The sequence below is a fragment of the Astatotilapia calliptera genome, chromosome 3 (genome assembly GCF_900246225.1).
Source record: "Astatotilapia calliptera chromosome 3, fAstCal1.2, whole genome shotgun sequence".
Classification (NCBI taxonomy): Eukaryota; Metazoa; Chordata; class Actinopteri; order Cichliformes; family Cichlidae; genus Astatotilapia; species Astatotilapia calliptera.
Genome location: NC_039304.1, coordinates 37,662,389 through 37,681,228, shown reverse-complemented (window position 1 = coordinate 37,681,228; position 18,840 = coordinate 37,662,389). Strand labels below are relative to the sequence as shown.

At 40.5% G+C, this 18,840-nt stretch overlaps 1 protein-coding gene across 2 annotated transcripts in view; it reads left to right on the top strand.

Moving 5' to 3' along the window:
- rbm46 (RNA binding motif protein 46) overlaps positions 1 to 17,146 on the top strand; it is a 30,869-nt gene extending 13,723 nt beyond the window's left edge. Inside the window, exons 8-11 of one of the 2 annotated variants that reach the window (XM_026163171.1) lie at positions 5,287 to 5,486; positions 7,340 to 7,442; positions 15,955 to 16,219; positions 16,495 to 17,146. In XM_026163171.1, coding sequence (XP_026018956.1) covers positions 5,287 to 5,486; positions 7,340 to 7,442; positions 15,955 to 16,217 — 566 coding nt within the window. In that variant the 3' untranslated portion in view covers positions 16,218 to 16,219; positions 16,495 to 17,146. Of the gene's footprint in view, positions 1 to 5,286; positions 5,487 to 7,339; positions 7,443 to 8,943; positions 9,260 to 15,954; positions 16,220 to 16,494 lie in introns of those variants that run through there. The other variant, XM_026163172.1, reaches the window with a different exon arrangement.
- Positions 17,147 to 18,840: the final 1,694 nt, after the last annotated feature.

Here is an 18,840-nt window from a genome sequence, read left to right as displayed (position 1 = left end):
TTAGAGCCATGGGCTTTGATTCAGGTATTTGGATAGATGTAGCCACCATGACTGGTTTCTTAATGTTTCCAGGCCTCAACTGAAGTGTTTTGTCCATTTTGGAACAGGATTCTTACTTGGCACACAGATATCTGAAGCACTGACTTACTGGGCTGTTAGTGCAATTGACTTCACAGCTAATCATATCGTTTGTCAGATAGTTGCTTTAAAGTGGTCCAGAAGGCACAAACACCGTCTACTGTTCGGGCACTTCATTTAGCTGAAGAACTCTGTTTTTGATATTTCTGAAGTCTATTGCGTTCACCACCTCAGCACTGACAAAGCTCACACTCTTAACTCATCTTTGTGTCAGATATAAATTGTCCATTCTCTACTTCAGAGATCTCAGCCTGGCCTCTTCAGTTTCTTTTCTTTGTTTTCCTCTTCTTTAAGATGGAAAAGAAGAAATAAAAAAGGAAGTTTTGTAGAAATCACCGTCCTCAGATTCCGATGGCCTGACAGAGAAGAAAAACAGCTGCCACCGTTAAAAAAGAGCGACACGACCGCAGATACAGACATTATCACCGCGGACAGTGTCCTGCATTAGTGACCGGTGTCTGGAGGTCGGGCTGACCCGTGTCACCCATACTTACGATGATGGCTGCTGTGGCAGAAACTATGCTGTTTAATTTCCATTAATCGCAGCGCCTCGCTTCAGTTTCATTCAGATAATGATCCAAACGAGCTTCTCTTAAATCTGTCTCACCGCTTATCCCCATCCATCATTTTCTCCACTCGGCCTCCGGCTCACAATAAAATCTGCCGTCTCTCTGTACAGCCGTCCTCAATTTTACACCATCAGCCATCAAAGAGACATCTGAAATGTAACTATAACTTCTGCCATCACGACCCCCCCATCATCGCTGGGATTGATTTGCCCGAGGAGACATGTCTCACAGAATTCCCTCACATCGCCTCTAAAAAAAAAAAAAAATCACATTGGTGTTTTTATAGACCTATGTGATTTTTTTCTTTTTTTTTAAACATTGTTTTTTATTGTCCTCAGCCTTTATTATTGTTTGTGATCATTTATGCATCATTTATCTTCTACTTTTTTTTAATTAACTTGTTTTTAATTTTATCATTTTATGTTTTCTTGTTACTCCTCAGCCTTTCTAAGGCGACAATTAAGTGCTGAAAGTGCCACAATATAGTGACTCTCGCCGTTTGTTGTGTCGAGTAGAGAGTTGTAAACATGTATGAGTGTCCGGTGTCATGGAGACCTGGCATTGTATGGTTCATTAAGAGGCTGCACAATGATCCTCATCTGATTGCTTCTGCTAGGCCATTCTGTCTGGCTTCAAACTGGTGATTTTTGCATAAAGCAGGTGTGCTGAATAAATCTGAATGAATAAAACTCCATGACTCATGGCAGCTGGTAAATTTAGAAATGTCTTAGTGTTATCCACTTAAGCCATCTTTTATTTCAAGGCTAAATGCCCCTTAAATTGCCTAAAACAAATGCTGAGGCGCTGCTAAGAGTTAAAAACAATCCAAATTCTGTTAGCGCCATGAAACGGGCACTAACAGATATCTATGAAATGTAAGTCAGCTAGTTAGTTTCCATCTAAAGATAATATAATATATTATGATTGAAGGATTTCTATTAAAAAACAGGCAAGTACACAGTAGAGCGCTACTACAACTTTTATCAGTTGGGCTAGTTAACATGCAGTATAATGAAGTGCTACTAGGTGGCTAGCTACAGAGCTATGGTCAATGTTGGGGAGTAACAGAATACATGTACGGGCATTATGTATTTACAAAATATGAGTAACTGTATTCCATTACAGTTTAAAAGGGTGATACTCAGAATACAGTGACTTTGTTGAAATAAATGGATTACACGGCGGTATTTTCCTGTTTTATATGTTAGGCTGTGCCCTCTCTATTTTTGGTAATTCCACGCTGGTGGAAACGCAAACAAAACACACATTAAGGGACTCTAATGTCTGTGTCTCAATCTCACGGCCAATGTCACCTCTACTTGCAGCCCACATAATGACGTGAAGTAATATTTTTTTAAAATGATTATTTAATTAATAATTTAATATGAAGGCAATAGCAGACTGCTACAGGCATAGCCCTAAAGAATGTAGCCTCATGGGCAGTGTAGTCCGTGCTGCAGGGAGAATGGACTGCCATACCCATTATGTGTCTGTGAGCGAGGGAGGGAGAAAAAGGAGAGTGGAAAAGTACGAGCTGTCACCGAGCAGAAACGGGAGCTGGAAGCATGTAAATATAATAATAACCACTGCAGCCTTACCTAATGTCAACCTACTGTTACTCATTTATAATAAGATTTAAAAATCTAGTTGGTATTGGTATGGAGAGTAACCTTCAGTAATAGTAATAAGTCAGTCACAGCAATAGTACATTCATGTAGTTGTAAAAAGCATGATAATATATTAAGTAATCCAAAGTATTCAGAATACATTACTCTTATTGAGTCAACCAAGAGAACGTCCACAACACGAGGTTGATCATGAATATGTTGCTGCTGGGCGATATGACCCAAAACTCATATCTCGATATTCTTCAGCTGGATGGCGATATAAGATATATATCTCTATATTTTTGTTAAAGCCATAAGTTAAGAAGTTAAGGCATTAACGTCATTTTAACGAGATTAACGCTGACAGCACTAAAATAGTCATCTCCAAATGTTTTCAGCTCCTCTTCGATAGCTCCATGTCCATCTTGTCGTTACCTGCAGGTGAAGCGATGGGGGAGGGGGAGTTGTTCAGTGAAGGTGCGAGGTGAGGCAGAGTAACGCAGCGTAGAGTCAAAAGCGGACGAAAGAGAGATGCTATATCGATATAAACGATATTGTCACATCTCATATAAAAATATATTGATATGTTTAAAAATCTCCATATATCGCCCAGTCCTAGCTGCGTAGTTTGGATTACTCGCTATGGAAAAGTCCCAATAGAAGTTTAATGTTCACACTCAAACCTGAGTGTGACCCGCGAGTGATTCTTTTCTGAAATGCTAACTGTGTTCAGTGTTTTTAAAACCTTTAAGACGTGCTGCACACAAACAGAGCTAATGGAAAACTTCAGAGGGCAAGAAGGATCGTCAGATGATTTCTGGGGACTCATCAAAGCACTGCTGCACATTAAAAAGACTAAAGCCTTGGCACTTAACAGGGGGATTACGCAACAACTTGAAAATAATTAGTTTCATAAATTAAACCAAAACAATACGATGTACATGAGCTCAGTTTGTTGGAGCCTCTTTAAGTGAGGCTGCAAGATGAGGTGCACCGACACAGACGTGCAGATGAAAACCCAAAGGACTGCTGAGCAACCTCTTTTCATTTATTGCCACATTTCCCTCTCAGACCAGTTTCAAACGTTGCATAATTGAAAAAAACCTGCTGATAGAAACCAATTAAAGTTATTTCTGGGTTTTGATTTGTCGCCCGATAAACTGAGAGTCAGTGAGGGAGTAATTGAGTGAAAAGTTGGGGAAGATGGATCAGAGCTGAGTCAGTCACACTTTATGATTGCTGCTTTAGTGATGAGATGAGCCTGGTTGTTACTGTGCTGCAGTCAAAAGTATTAAACTCAGTGAACCGCGAGAAGAACTGGGGGGCAGGAATGATGCTCATCCAGCGCCATCACACCACCCTTTATTCACCAAGAATGCTCTCCAGTGGTGACTCCTACCTAAAATAGGCTTTTTCTGATGGTTGCCATGGGTTCCCAACTATTCTATATCCCAGTGAGTAAATCCTAAACAAAGAAGAAATTCACCATAAGTACGTTTCCTCGCTTGACCTCACTGCCAGTGGTTCAGAGTTAACTCGCCCATAGCAAACACTTTGTCGTGAATATATAAGTAACAAATGTTACGCACGAAAAACAAACCAGTAAACATTAAATTTATGAAATTCATCTTATTCACATTCACAAAAACATTTCCTGCTCAAAAACCGAAAAAGAAGCAAAGGTTTTTTTTTATTCCACCCCTATTTAACTGATCAAATATATCTGTTTTGGTTATACACTATAAATAAATAATAATAATTATACACATTCCCTTGTTATATTAGTCTATACATCTTTTTGTTTACGTCCATAATTATTAATTATCCATAATTATTAACTCAAAAACTATTGCAACAATACTCCCCCTGCCAGGAGGGGAAGTGAACACCATAACTTGAGACTAAGTGACACAGGATTCTGAAAATCACAGACAAGTTCAAGTCTCAATGACCTTGACTTTGACTTCAAGCTCACTGAGACTGGAAATCAACTAGGATTTTCAAATTCATGCCATAAGTGCACGGGCTGCCTCCAGTATTTTAAATGTCATCATATCGAGTTATCCATATTTAATGTGCAGTACAACCATTGTATCCCCTATGGTTTTGATATATGGACGAGACAGGGTATTAAATATTTAAAATAAATTTTGACAATCAGAACCTGAAGTGGATAAGTGGAAGAGAAGAGACGGCCCGATGTATTACCCCGTTTCATTCATGTGGTGCTTTATAAACTAAAGGTTTTTTTAATCTAATTTTTAAAACTGATATATATTTGTAAATCTTTTCAAATTGTCCTCATGACTATTCCACAAATAAATTACTATAGTACACCTATGCCCACCTTTAGACACACCCCTGCATGTCAGTATCACTCGTCTTTTTAGCACTAAAGGGTACACAGGGCTGCCGTTGTGGAGACTTCAGAGACATTTTATTTGTCTCCACCTGACTTCACTGCCTCTTTGAGAGGCTTTTGAGAGGCTGTGAAATCAGCAGGATCATCTTTTCTGCTGTGGTGTTTTCAGTGGGCTTTTTGAGAAAAGTAGGATCCATTTAAGCTGAATCTTTTAAGGCCTTTTATTCACACATGCTCCTACATGGGTTTATACTCCGTTAAATTGATTTTCAAGTCACAAATGTGAGTGAAACACTTACGCTGTCCAGCATAAACGGCACAATTTTTCCGCTGTGTTGTCCGCTCCACAAGAGTGTTTATATAACATGAAACTTTTTCCTGCTGCTGGTAGTTTCATGTAAAGGTCAATGTAGTATTTTGGGTTCACAGGTTAAGTTACAACTGGCTTTACTGGTGTATATAAATTAAAGAGACGAATTGCAAATTCTTATTCATTGTGATGTTGTTCTTATACTCTGTGAGGTCTTAAAGAAGTCGTATGTACCTTGAGCTGAAGGAAGCACCCGTCTAACTTAATGCTGCTCCCCTGTATATGTGTTTGTACCGTCAGATGACCTGGAGCGCTGCATGTACCCCCTGCTGCCCGGCACCCCCCTCACTGGCACCAGCCTGCTGTCGCTCAAGCAGAGTCAGATCACCTCGGCCGTCAGCCTGCTCGACTTTTACTGCTGCAAAAACTGCTGGTTGCCCCCAGAATACTACCTGTACTCCACACCAGGGCAGGATGGAAAGCTTCTGTTACTGTACAAGGTTTCAGACTGACTAGATGTTAACACATAAACATGCATGCAGTTAAACATATCTGAGAGGTGTCGGAATTTATGCACATCCATTGTCCTTATATATGTGCAGGATCCAGTTAATGACATTTAGAGTTGCTGCACTGACATTTTTACAGTGTATTGGATCATTAGCACCTCTTCATGTGCTGTGTAACTAAGTGTTAGCTAGCTCTCTATCCACGCTAATTGTAGCTGTCTTTAAAGAAAGTAGTGTTAGTCATACTTCTTAACTTGTGCGATTACACAATAGACTTATGGCTAAAATCAATACTGTTTGCTATTATCTATGAAATATTGTTGTGGCTCATGCTATCCGCATTTTCATTTGGATGCCATTTTGCTAGGTTAGGAAGCTAACTCCTAGCTGTAACTTGACTATACTCAATGAATCAAGTGACTCCTGATTTGTGACATTATCTGAAAAAGGTCAGCTAAATTACGAGATCAGCCTTGGAAGTTTGGAGGAAATGGCAAATCACAGACTAGATTTTTGAATAATGTTAGCTTGCTTAAGGTTAGCTCAGGATTGACCCTAAAAGCTAAACGTTTCACTCCATAAATCAGTTTTCCTGTTGTTGTTGACACTAGTTTTCCGTCATAGCTCAAATGGGCTTGATTACATAGGTGACTGATTTTTTTCTGGCTAATATTAGCTAACGTTAACATACCTGTTAACATGAACAAAATACCACCTGTACCACATGTAGCACCTAGGGGGCTAAGCTTGTGGATTGGGTGCAGATGAGTGTGAGGGTTGATTTGTGGCAGAAGGACAACAGCAAGAGTAAAAGGAAAGGTTTGAGGATGTCAGCTCGGACAAAAAGACAGGAAGTCGAGCTGAAGATGCTAAGGACACGATGAAAAGATTACAAAATGAGGACATCAGAGGAACAGCTCATGCTGAGTGGTTTGGAGGCAAAGTTAGAGAGGCAAGGCTGAGATGGTTTTTAAATTAAAGTGCAAAATTTTTATATACAACAGTAATAAAAAATAAAAAGGAGATTGTGCACGAGAGCACTGCAGACTGCATTAATGCATAAACATGTACTCCATAAATCTCCATAAACAGCTGCGAGAAGGTGTAATACAGAAATATGTGTGTGTCTGTAACCATGCATAACATTAATGACGCAACCACAAATATAAACACAGCTTGACCGTACTGAATTATTTATAGCTTCTATATATTCCATACATGTGATTCTGCTGCAGGCACAAGGACAGATTATTTTACAGCCTGGTGGGACAGGGTTGTGCTGCGGGCTGCAAAGTCCACAGCAGTAAATTATGTACGTCACAAAGCTGAAATGCAACACAATTATGTACATAGATGAGAAATATTTCTATGTTACTCAGTTTAAACATTTAAAAACACAACTTTAAAAGTACAAATAAATTGATATTCAGTGAATTTTTGCTTATTACGTGTTCTTGTTTCAGTGAAGTCTTACATATCATGACCATCTCTAACATTATCCCGTTATAACATCCAGATTCTTCCTGTGTTATCAGCATATGAACATAAAAAAATAACATTTATATTCTGTAGTGTGTGGAAAATTCAGCAGTTCCATTTAAAGCTGTTTTTTAAATTTTTTTTATTTAAACTGTTTCACAAGATGTTAAAGTTACAGAAACAGTCATAAAACCAGCCAGCAGCTCGCCTGTTTTTCTTTTGTTTCCCAGCAATGCAGTTTTGACTGTGACTTACCCCATTAATTACCTCCCCGGTCTTTGTGTGTCTTCATTTCAGTGAAACGATTGTTTGTTTCTACATTAACCAAACACTATGTGTGTGTGCGTGTGTGTACGTACATGTAGGTGGTGATACAATCCACACGAAGGACGTACATCCCTGACAAGCTGTGTGCTCTGCTGGATGATGCCAAGGAGCTTGCTGCTCAGACCACCCTGTGGAACCTGGGTACTCCTCAGCACACACACACACACACACACACACACACACACACACACACACACACACACACACACACTGTAAACAGTTTTCATGTGAATAAATGAGTAGCTTGTGCCACACCCACACACTGCCCAGCCTCCCTGGTGTATGCCAGGGTGCTGGAGAGCAGAGTGTGTTGAGTTGAACCTCAGACCAGGACTTAGACACGGATTAGGACCGTGTCGTAACTGAGGGATGTTCTGAGAGTATTGGGTCTGTTATTTGGGGCTCTTCAGCCCCACTCTTGGTTTGCATTTCTTCCAGTAAGTCAGACTAATTTGGAGAGTGCGGTGGACGTCACCAGGGTTCGTCTTTGGTAACAGTTCACAACTTTAATTGGACAGTAACAAATTGTAGGAGAATATTTCAAAGAAATTGTTAATAACGATGTTTCTGATGATATAGATAAAAGAACTGAACGGTGTTTTAATCGATGCTTGCAGCTTGGCATGCAGCAAATAGAAGTTAAGAAGTATCGTAGGTAGTGTTTTCTCTGGAAACTAAATAAAAGTGTAAAAAAGCCTGTTAGCTAGGATGAAGTTAGGTCAATCTTTTTAACCAGCTGCTGAAAGTCCCACCATGTAACAACATCAGTGGTTTCCGTCCCTACTCTTCCTATCATGTGGAGCGTAGTTAGCCAGTCGTTTGTTTACATTTAGGTCGCACATGACCAGCTGCTAGCATCTTCTCCTTCGTAGCCTGGATGTACTCAACAGTGAAACTGCTTGTTTTCTTGCATAATTTGGAAACTGTTCTTTGTTGGAAGTAACTCGCCTTTTAGCTACAAAATCGACATCAGCTGACGTGCATCGCTTGCAGATCTCTGACATGATATCATCTCGATATTATCTCGTTTAGAATGTAACTGCATAGCAGACGATATAACACAGCCCCAATGTAGAGATTTTCTAGGTGCAGCCAAACAAGCAGACACTCTGCTTTGGTTTTGTCGGGGTTACATCTCCTCTTGGTCTTCAACGACCTCCAGCATTGGAGCGGCGTGTAAATGACAGAAAACAAGGAAAGAAAGTTGAGGTTTCCGGTAAAACTTTCCAAGGTCCACACACAGGAGGACACCGTCACGCCTTTCTGTGATGAGTTTGGATCTGTGTGGGTTTTGTCCAGGTACTTTGGCTTCCTCCCACATGGCTTCCACCGGAGACATGTAGTTAGTGGGGTTAAGTTAACTTGTGATCAACTTAAGTGGTAGCTGGGATAGATTTCAGCCACCCCCCTGCCAACTTCCTCTAACCTCTTTAGAAAATAAGAAAAGTAAAGACAAGAAAGGTCTAAAATACTTAGCCTGGGTCAGTGGACAGGCTGCTGTAAAGTCAGAACATGTGTAGTTTAAAAAAAGAGCAACAGTTTCAGATTTGCACTTCTGTCTTTAAAAAGAAAACAAAGTCTTCACTCAAGCAGACAAGTCACCAACTATCAAATTAAAGGCAGATTGTGTGTCTTCCAACAGCATCTCAGACGGGAGGATTCATGAGTCACACTGATGTAAAGGATCTCAAAAGGAGGCTCTCTCACTTTAATGGCTGTTTTAATGAGGTTATAATAATAAGAGTTCTCTCCATCATCAGTATTCATACAGCAGGACTCCTTTCAGCAGCAGTCTGCTTTTTGCAGTCTCTCATTTGTTTTCATTCATGTTGTTGTCCAGGGTTCCTGCAGGGAATTAAAGTCTGACATTAAAATAAAGGAAAACACATTTCCTGTAAATGTGCTTTAGGAAAACGCATTTGAAGATGGAGTGTTTAAAAATAAAAAAAGATGCTTCATTGTTGTCGCCTTTTTCATCCTGCACCCTTCATTTTAGGGTGTAGTAACGTGGATCAGCACAGCAGGGGGTGTAACACTCACACTGAGCAAAAAGAGAAAGTCAAGTGTGCTCCAACCTTTTTAGCTTACAACAATAATGGATGTAGTCTTTATTGATAAATAAATATTAAATTGATGAGAAATTCCAACATTGTTCCTGCACTGTTTAAACAACTCTCAGTCACTTTAAGGCTTTTCTAACGTGTTAAATAAAAAAGAAAACCCCAAAATGCATTCTAGCATCTCGATCCATATTTCACTGCGTATGTTCTGTAATTATGCTTATTAAAAACAAGTCCTTAAAGATTTCATTGTCTTTATCAAAGTGGAAGCTAACAAATCGCACCATTAAAACATTAAAAATGAAAAACGGACATGGGCCTAAATAAAAAAGACAAAACAAAAACCACCAAATTCAGCTTTTAAAATGAAGTAATAGCAGTTTTTGAGTCATGTTCTTATTTAATTGGTGTTTTTTCAGTTGTGTTTATATCCAGAGTATTTAAACTGTTAGTACTAATGTACCTACAGTGAAACAAGCATTTTGAGCATAGCCACTGATTGGCTCACGGTTCAGGACCCTGCAGGGGCCACTCTGGCGGGCAGTGATTTTTAGGTCACCTAAAAGCTGAAGGAAGGCAAGAAGAAACGTGGTTGTTTCCCCTGAGAGGAAAAAGCTGCTTGGCAGTCGTGCTGCGTCGCTGCAGCTGTCGGAGGCTGAACTCTCTCCACCTGCATCTCCCTGGGAGCCAATCGCAGCGCTGCCTGTCTGAGCCAGCGTCTCCTGAACCCTGAACACTGCAGCTTTGAGAGGATCTGTTCAAAGTGAGATATTTCAAATCAACACCACCTGCAGGCTGCGGGGAATAAAACTTATCAGCTCTGTTAGTGAAGAACTTTTTCTAGGTGTTTTTAACAGCTAAAAAAACCAAGTCTACAAGTATTTTATAGATATATTTGAACAGAAGTGAAGAAAAATCATGTGAATGGCGAAACTTGAAGGGCCCGTGAAAACCGTTTGTAGTTTTGCATGATTTTCAGTTCAAAATACGCCTTCTTTGTGTAATACTGGGCCTCTTCTCACTTTAATGCCACCTCGGTTGACATTAAACCTGGAAACCTGTTAGGGGGACACCACCCCTCTGTATTTTATTCAGCCAGAGGCACCCATCCATCCTTGGTGATTAGCTAGATAACAGAAGCAGTGGTCTAAGCAAGTTAAACCCAGACCTCCCTCTCACTAGCTACCTTTTCTCAGCAACTGACTTGGGAACCTGATGCATTCTTAAGCCAGCTGAGAGACATGATTCCTTTGTCTTGGGTCTCCTCCTGGGAGGACATGCCTGGAACGTCTCATCAAATGCCCAAAATAACCTCAGCTGGCTCCTTTTTGTAAGCTAAAGAGTAGCAGCTCTACTCTGAGCTCGAACCTGCCTCAAAGTCTGAGCCTTGCCACCCTTTGAATGAAGCTCGTGTCTGCTGCTTGTCTCTACCTTCACGTTGTTTTTAGTCTCCACCAGAGCTCGTGGGCTTAGGTGAGGGTAGGAATGTGGATCGACCGGTAAATCGACACCTCTCCCTTCATACTCAGCTCAGGCACAGACTAGATACCTCAAACTCCTGAGGCACCACAGGACATCCAGAGGAACGCAGCCTACTCCCATGGCCAAGCTCCCACACACCCTGAAATACCTTTGAGAGGACAAGGAGCTCACCTGATGACCACGAACAGGACAAAAACCACAGTCTTCCTCCTGAATTCAAGGCCGGAAACACCCATGACCTCATTTTCTTTTCATACCGCTGCTCTCAGGTGAAGTGATTACTAGTTGAGGATAGTACGAAAATATAATAGAGCTCGAGTTTCTCTCTGAATGGGTCTCTTGTGGTTGGAGCTTAAAAGCAGCTTTAACTCGAAGACGTCTGGACATGAGTGTGAGGATGAGGAGAAGAAGAAGTGATTTTTAAAGCACCAAGAGGCTGAAATACGATTCAGGTGTTTTTCTTAATTGACTTCAGGAAGCAGGTTTGTGTCCCGGTGGTTTGACGCTCGGACTAGCACAGAACCCTGACATAATTAAGTGTTTTCTTTTTGCCTTTTGAAAACAAGATGTTGTTTTTAAAAAGCGTAGAGCAAAGCTGGGAGCGCCCCGGCGACTGGACGCTTTTAATCAGCCTTATTTGCACCGAATCCATTTTTTAACAGTTTCGCTGCTCCACGGGGAGCCTGAGATCTCTGCACATCCTCAGTCTCTTCCCCTTTCTCTCTGGCTTCCTTCATCTCTCTTCAGGCACTCCAGGTCACAGTATATAAATATATACACTGCTTAGACGCTTAAATCTTGCATACATTGGTGCTACTTGAAGATGAGAAGAAAAACCAAAGTCAGACCATTACTGACTCACTGCTAAACTGGTCATGCTGCATGATGTTGGAGGCAGGATGCCATGGCTCACATCTGTCACATGCGCCCAGTATAAACCTGCTCTCCTCTGTGAAGATAACGGGGCACCAATAGTCCTGGTGATCTCTGGGTAGAGTCAGATAAACAGTGAGGTCCCACTAAGAGCAGGAGTGGCAGACATCAGGCTGAAAGAAAAGGGAATTTCACTGATCTGGTCCATCTTATGTCAACGTGGGCTGGATGTGGCACATGATGTTTAAATGAGGATATTGGACCCTCATGGAGCCAGATTAAATCGGAGACATGCGTGAGTAGCCCACTGTTGTAGAGTTCTGGCCCTGTTCCATCCAGCTCCAGTAACAGACACAGTAACACAAAGTAATGAAAAATCAGTCAAGAGGGATAAAGACAGAGCAGTGATCTGTGGCCATCACATCCTAAACCATTCTCTCGTTTGCAGTGCATTCTTACTTTTATTTACACCAAAGCAGGTTTAATATTCATTCACAAAAGTGTCTGCTTCCTGACTGAACAAACTGAAGTTTAACTGCTTGTGTTTTTCTGTTTGTCTTATTATTATATATAATAATGGATGCAGCAATAAAAACACAACTATCCATGTTACATCGATATCTCAAAGTCTCAGTATGTACACACAAAATGTAGTTTAATTTCATTGTAATAACCTTTCTTTTGTTATGTGTGACAAGGTAAAAAAAAAACTGCTGCTGTAACATTCATTGACTCTGTGCTATGCATGTGAGACCAAACTAAACTCCCCAACATCAACAAATACAACTGACTATTCTAAAACACCATAAAGCAGCGAGAATATGAAAGTTCGTTGTGTAAAAAAAGAGTGGTTTTCAAACTTTTTTTGCCCTAAGCCTGTCTGTATTCATACCTGAAGAAAATAGCAGCTCTTTGTCTGGGCTCTAAAGTTAATTTGAATTCATTTTTTCCCTGCCAACAATTATTAAAACAAGATAATTGAGAAAAAATAATATTCTGCTTTTGCCTTTCAGCACATACCTTTTCTTTACCTTTGCCCCTTCATAAAAGTCCACATTGATTCCCCTCTGGGCTTCGGCGTGTTTAATTCATTTCTCTTTCATTTACTTCTGCAGTTAAAATAACATTGAAGTTCAAAAATATCAACTTAATTGAAAAAATGATTTTTTTCCTTTTCCTGTTCTTTTTTAAAGTTTGAACAAACAGTGTATTTATTATCTCTCTGCTCTTGCTCTTGACGAAGGCGGTCGCACTTTTCTCCTCTCCTCCTCTCCCGTAGCTTCCCTGCTTAGCCTCTTATGTCCTTGTCTAGTCTTGTGTTTTTTGTATTACTTTTCCCTGGAACACTCTCTCACAGTCTGTTCTCTAAAACCTAAAAGAGGAATTATAGATTGGATCAACTGGTCCCTAAATGCAATTGACACCCCTTTCTCAACGAGAAGTCTGGGCTCGGGTGAGCCTGACTGCTGAAGATATCTACCTATTCGGAACCATGGTAACAGGGTTCTGGCTGATCGGAGCTGGCTTGGCCCTGACTTATCGAAGAATTAAGAAAGCGGAACCGGCTGTTCAAACCCTCACAAGGCTGCCCGCTGGGATTGAAACGATGGGAGAGGCGTGAGTTTCTCAAAATGGGCTCATTGAGTGCAGCACGAATAAGATCTTGGAGAGGCTACGGCTGCTGTGAATAAATGGATTGGATTTATATAGCGCTTTTCAAGGCACCCAAAGCGCTTTACAATACCACTATTCATTCACTCTCACATTCATACTCAGAATACTCAGAATAAGATCTCTGACTGCAGACTGGATACATCTCGGAAGGGCTAGCCCGGAATAACATCTCTGTGCGTAAATTGGATCACACCTCGGGGAGGCACACTGCTGTGAGTTCTCAGAATCGGCTCCTTGAGCACAAGAAATGACAACATCACAGAACGCAAGTATGGCGAAGCTCACGGCTCTCCAACGGGAGATTGAGAGACCAGTGTTGGACTGTAGAACTGCTTTGAAATTCATATGAGCTGTTCGCACTAAAGTAAAAACCACCATCACTTCATGCGGAGACCCCCTTTGCCGCCAGCTGCGGTGTCAAGGCTGGAGCTGAACAACACCCTGATAACGACTGTGTTTAGTCTGTCCCCCCCATTCCATGCAAGGCCACCTGGGTTGGCTGGAAGACTGTTTACTTAGCCTGGCAGGGCGAAAGACACTGTCTCAGCTGAACTCTGGACACGCACACATACATATACACTGATATGCACACACTCATTCCCCCTCCCTTTCCAAACGCCTTCGACGCTTATTTCCTTCCGATGCTGACAGCGGATCAAGGAGACCAGCGCACGCAGGCCCGGATGTACTGTCTACACTGGCTGTCTCTCACCCTTTACCCACCCCTGTTGCTTGTCATGTGTTTCTTTGGTGTATTAAGTTTTTTCATGTGCTTTGTGCAGAGGTGTTTTTTTCTGTTCTCAAACTGATCTCCATGTTGGAGCTCAGTCTGGGGGGAGTTATTTTTTTCTCCTTATCTTTCCTCATGTGGTGCATTTTCCATTGTTATACCTCTCTGACCTGTCTTCCCCATGTGATGTTTTGTGTAATGTATGTATGGTCGGAGGGTAAGATGGCGCCGCCATTGCGTGCAATAGGTCGGCAGCCTTATGAAATTTCCCTTGTGGGACTAATAAAGGTATATCAAATCAAAATCAAATCAAACTATGATGAGTCACGTCAAATATTTGTAATCTCACTGTTGACCAAAATAATGCCGACTATCATTCATACCAGACTTGAGCAGCAGGTGGAGGCACTCCTGAGCGTCACACCTACAATTCTCTTGCTTTGCAATGAACACTACCGGCATTCAGCTTTCTTCCATTGTATGACGCTGTCTCACACTAAACTGTTCAGTTCAGTTCAATTTTATACAGTAAGACAAAGAAAATGGAAAAAAAAACAAAAACAACAATCATATAACCCCCTATAAGCAAGCACCATGGCGACAGTGTGAAGGAAAAACTCCATCAAGAGACAGATATTAATAACAGATATGATTCAATGCAGAGAGGTCTATTAACACATAGTGAGTGAGAAAGGTGACTGGAAAGGAAAAACTCAATGCATCATGGGAATCCCCGGCAGCCTACGTCTATTGCAGCATAACTAAGGGAAGATTCAGGGTCACCTGGTCCAGCCCTAACTATATGCTTTAGCAAAAAGGAAAGTTTTAAGCCTAATCTTAAAAGTAGAGATAGTGTCTGTCTCCTGAATCCAAACTGGAAGCTGGTTCCACAGAAGAGGGGCCTGAAAACTGAAGGCTCTGCCTCCCATTCTACTTTTAAATACTCCAGGAACAACAAGTAGGCCTGCAGAGCGAGAGCGAAGTGCTCTAACAGGGTGATATGGTACTACAAGGTCATTAAGATAAGATGGGGCCTGATTATTTAAGACCTTGTATGTGAGGAGCAGGATTTTGAATTCAATTCTGGATTTAACAGGAAGCCAATGAAGGGAAGCCAAAGCAGGAGAAATATGCTCTCTCTTTCTAGTCCCTGTCAGGACTCTTGTTGCAGCATTTTGGATCAGCTGAAGGCTCTACAGGGAGTTTTTGGGAGGACTTACCTGTCACCAGCTGCCAGTGCTTAACTAACCTTAATTGATTGTGTAATGTGATCTCAGTGTTTCCTGCCGGCCTGTGATATGTGCTGGCTTCAGACTGGAAATGGCTCAGCTCATACCCTTTAATGACAGCTAATCATTTGATGAGAGTGGGCGAGGAGAGCAGATAATCTCCTTGCATTGCTTTCAATGCACTCACTTAGAACAAGACTAGAGTGCATGAAGGCCTGCAACAGGTAGGATGGGCTTCAAACCCACCCACCCCCCTGTGGGGCTGTACGGAAGGACCTAATAACCGTAGGTTATAAGATGCACGTAGATGCATCTTTGCACCTTTCACTTTTTTATCTTTTTGCCTCATTGGGTGCAAAGCAGGTACCAGGCAAATGCAGTGACCAACCTTTGAGAACTACAGATACAGTAATAAAAACTAGAGTGAAACAACATACAAGTATGGAAGTATGTATCTTGTGATGACTTTAAGACCTTTATCGTTAATTATGTGTCTTATTGCTGGAGCATATATATCTTCAATTGGTGGCTTTTATTCAACCTGAGTGTTTTGAGAAGTGCTTTACAAATAATGTTTTCCCCCCGTCTTGTCTTTGCTCCTCCAGACTTGTCTTTTCTGAGCGGAGCATCTTGCGACTCTCCCAGCAGCAACTCTCCTCCTCTCGCCATTTCCCCACCTGCTGCCACTGTCACCACTCCAGGTGTCCTGACCTGCGCCAGCCGGGCCTTCGCCTCCTGCCTCCCTCCACCTCCTCCACCACCTCAGTCCCCATACCCCCTCTCCACCCTGTCTTCTCTCTCATCGCTCAGCCCTGCCACCTCTCACACTCAGAGACTCTACATCAGCCCGCAGTCGCCGTTCTACTGATGGTGAGACTCTGCAGTGAGGAGGGATTTAAACTGTGCTTAATCAAATGTTCTTCAAAGTCTGCCTCGTCGAGGAGATACATACTGTCTCTGAAGACTTTTTGTGTCCTACTAATATAAGAAAGGTTTCCAAGGAGACAGAGTAAAGGCGATTTGATTTTATGCCCTAATTCAGTATAACTAGTTTTATGTGACATTATTTGGGGTTTATTTATTTATTTTTGCGCTTCAGAGCATGTTATCTTATGTTTTTTGTCTTTTTTCTTTATGCCCTCCAGTCATTTTCTGCCAGAGGCGCTGCCTCGCCTGAAGGTCAGAAGTTAGAGGAAGATCTACTGAAGGAAAAGTGCGAGGAAGAAAAGGCAGGCTGTGTTTCTTACAATTACGCTGCACACGGTGTAATTGTATTGTTAATGTGCTTTTTTAAATTAGAGCCTCTGTTATGTTAACTTTTGTCCTCCTGTTATGTGGCGAAGGAGGGGGCAGAGTCACTGTTTTATCATCCTCTTCTTCTTCTAGAGGAATTTTTGTAGCTGCTGACTTCCTTCACAATCCGACTCTAAATATGAAGCTCCAAAACAAAAGACCATTTTTGTCTTTTCTTATTTTGTGTGAGCTGCTTTGCATCCAGGCTGATTTTAAGCACGAGGAAGAAGGAGGCTCTGCAACAACTTTTGTTGTTGGGCTTTTAGTCTCATTTAAACTGCATTCAGCACAAACAGAGGCACAGTTAGTTTCTCATGGTTTTGTTTCACATTCTAGTTGTTTAGTGTTCATAAAGAAAAGTTCATTTATCAGTAATTTCAAAAAAACAACAATGGGGCGGGGGGTCCTTTTAAAGCGTTGATCTATCCAAAAGCAGCCGCCTGAGTAAATATCCCCTAATATTTATTATATTGGCTTTACAATTGGAGCTTGCATTTAATTATTATTTTTTTTAAATTTACAACTAAAAAAGCAGAAGAAATCATAAAATCAGCATTTTTATTTATATTCACAAAACAATTAGTAGTTGCATGCCTTAGTGATAATATTGATGGTACTTCTTTATTTTTGGAGACTTTCATTGTCATAACATTTTAGACCTTTAATTAAAGGGGGTCCTTAGTTAATGGCGAAAAAGTAGAATGTTTAATAAAAATCAATAACTCAGTATTTCTTTTTTAGTATTTTATGTTTTAGAGTTTCTCTTTATGGGACCCAAAATTCACTTGTTATTGGTAATTACTTCATTTTTAGGCAAGTTTTCAATTAAAACTAGTAGTAGTAGTAGTAGTTACTGCCAAAATAATCAGCAGATTGATCAGTTTAAAAGTACAATTATTAATGGTAGGACTACAGATAAATGCTGTTTATTTTGTTTTGTTCTTTCTTTTGGAGACACTTTGAAATTCCAAATAAAATTTTCTAGAAATTTTATAAATGTTTAAAGGTGATCCGTTTTACAGAAAGTTGTTACAAAATTACAGATTTTGCATAAATATTTGGGAGATGAGGGCGTGCTGTATGTTTTTTCTTCTTGCAGTTTTACACTTTTAAAGCAAGCAGAATTTATAAATACTTTTCTGCTGTGCAATGGGGGAGTTTGAAGTTGAGAGGAGAGAGTTGTACACGGTTCCTTAATAAATGAATTCAAACGCACTGAAAGTTGTGCTTGAAGGTTTGAAATCGATCGTTTTTAAGATCAAAGTAACAGCGGAGTGTTTTAAGTTCATGTTTTTTCTCTCTTTCTTGATTAGTTTGACTGATGCATGTTGCTTGGACTTTAAATGTTTTATATGTATTTACAGGGACTGTGTTTGCATAGTTTTACTTCATGTTCATTCCCTTGTTTCATACAAAGTTCCTGCAACATATTGCTCTGCTCGACTTTGTTGATTTTTAGGAGAAAAGGTTTAATTTGTGTTTAAAACCAGACAGAAGATTTTGTTTGTGACAGAGAATCTGAATATTTTTAATGCATGTCAGAATATTCGTCCCAGTTTTTGTTTTAGTGAAATCCAAACCAGACAGCAGACTGAAATCTCTTCAGTCGTGAATAAGAAAAGCAGAAACAATAGTGATAGTAAGTCCAATCAAAAATCACGATAGTGTGTAAAAGAATAAATCTTAGTTGCTCCCAATGTGACCGTATTTATTAAAAACAGATATGAAGTATTTCACAGCACTCAAAAACAAAAAGTAATGAAGGGTTTGCTTATAAACTTGCCACACAGTTAAATTTCAAGAACATGAAGATAAAGAGTTTTGTGTATTCATGTGAATCTCTGTGTTGTAGTTTAGTCTCAGGAATCTTGTTTCCAAAAATTAAACAGTGGGAGTATTTTGGAATAAAACCCTGCCACAGTTGATTCACGTACACCTCTACTGTTTTTTGTCCCAAGAAATGGTTGAATAGTATAAAATACAGTACTATACAAAAGTCTCGAGTCCCCATTCATTTCTTTTCATTTTGATCCCAAGAAGCCAGACTTTCTTGAATTTGAAAGTGGTTTTGAGCAGTGGTTTGGGTTTTGTAGGACTTTCTGTAGGCTTGACTCATTTCAGTCCAGTCTGTGTACCTGAATTGTTTTGTTTGTTTGCTTGGCCACTTAACACTGATCTATGTGTCATTCAAACATTAA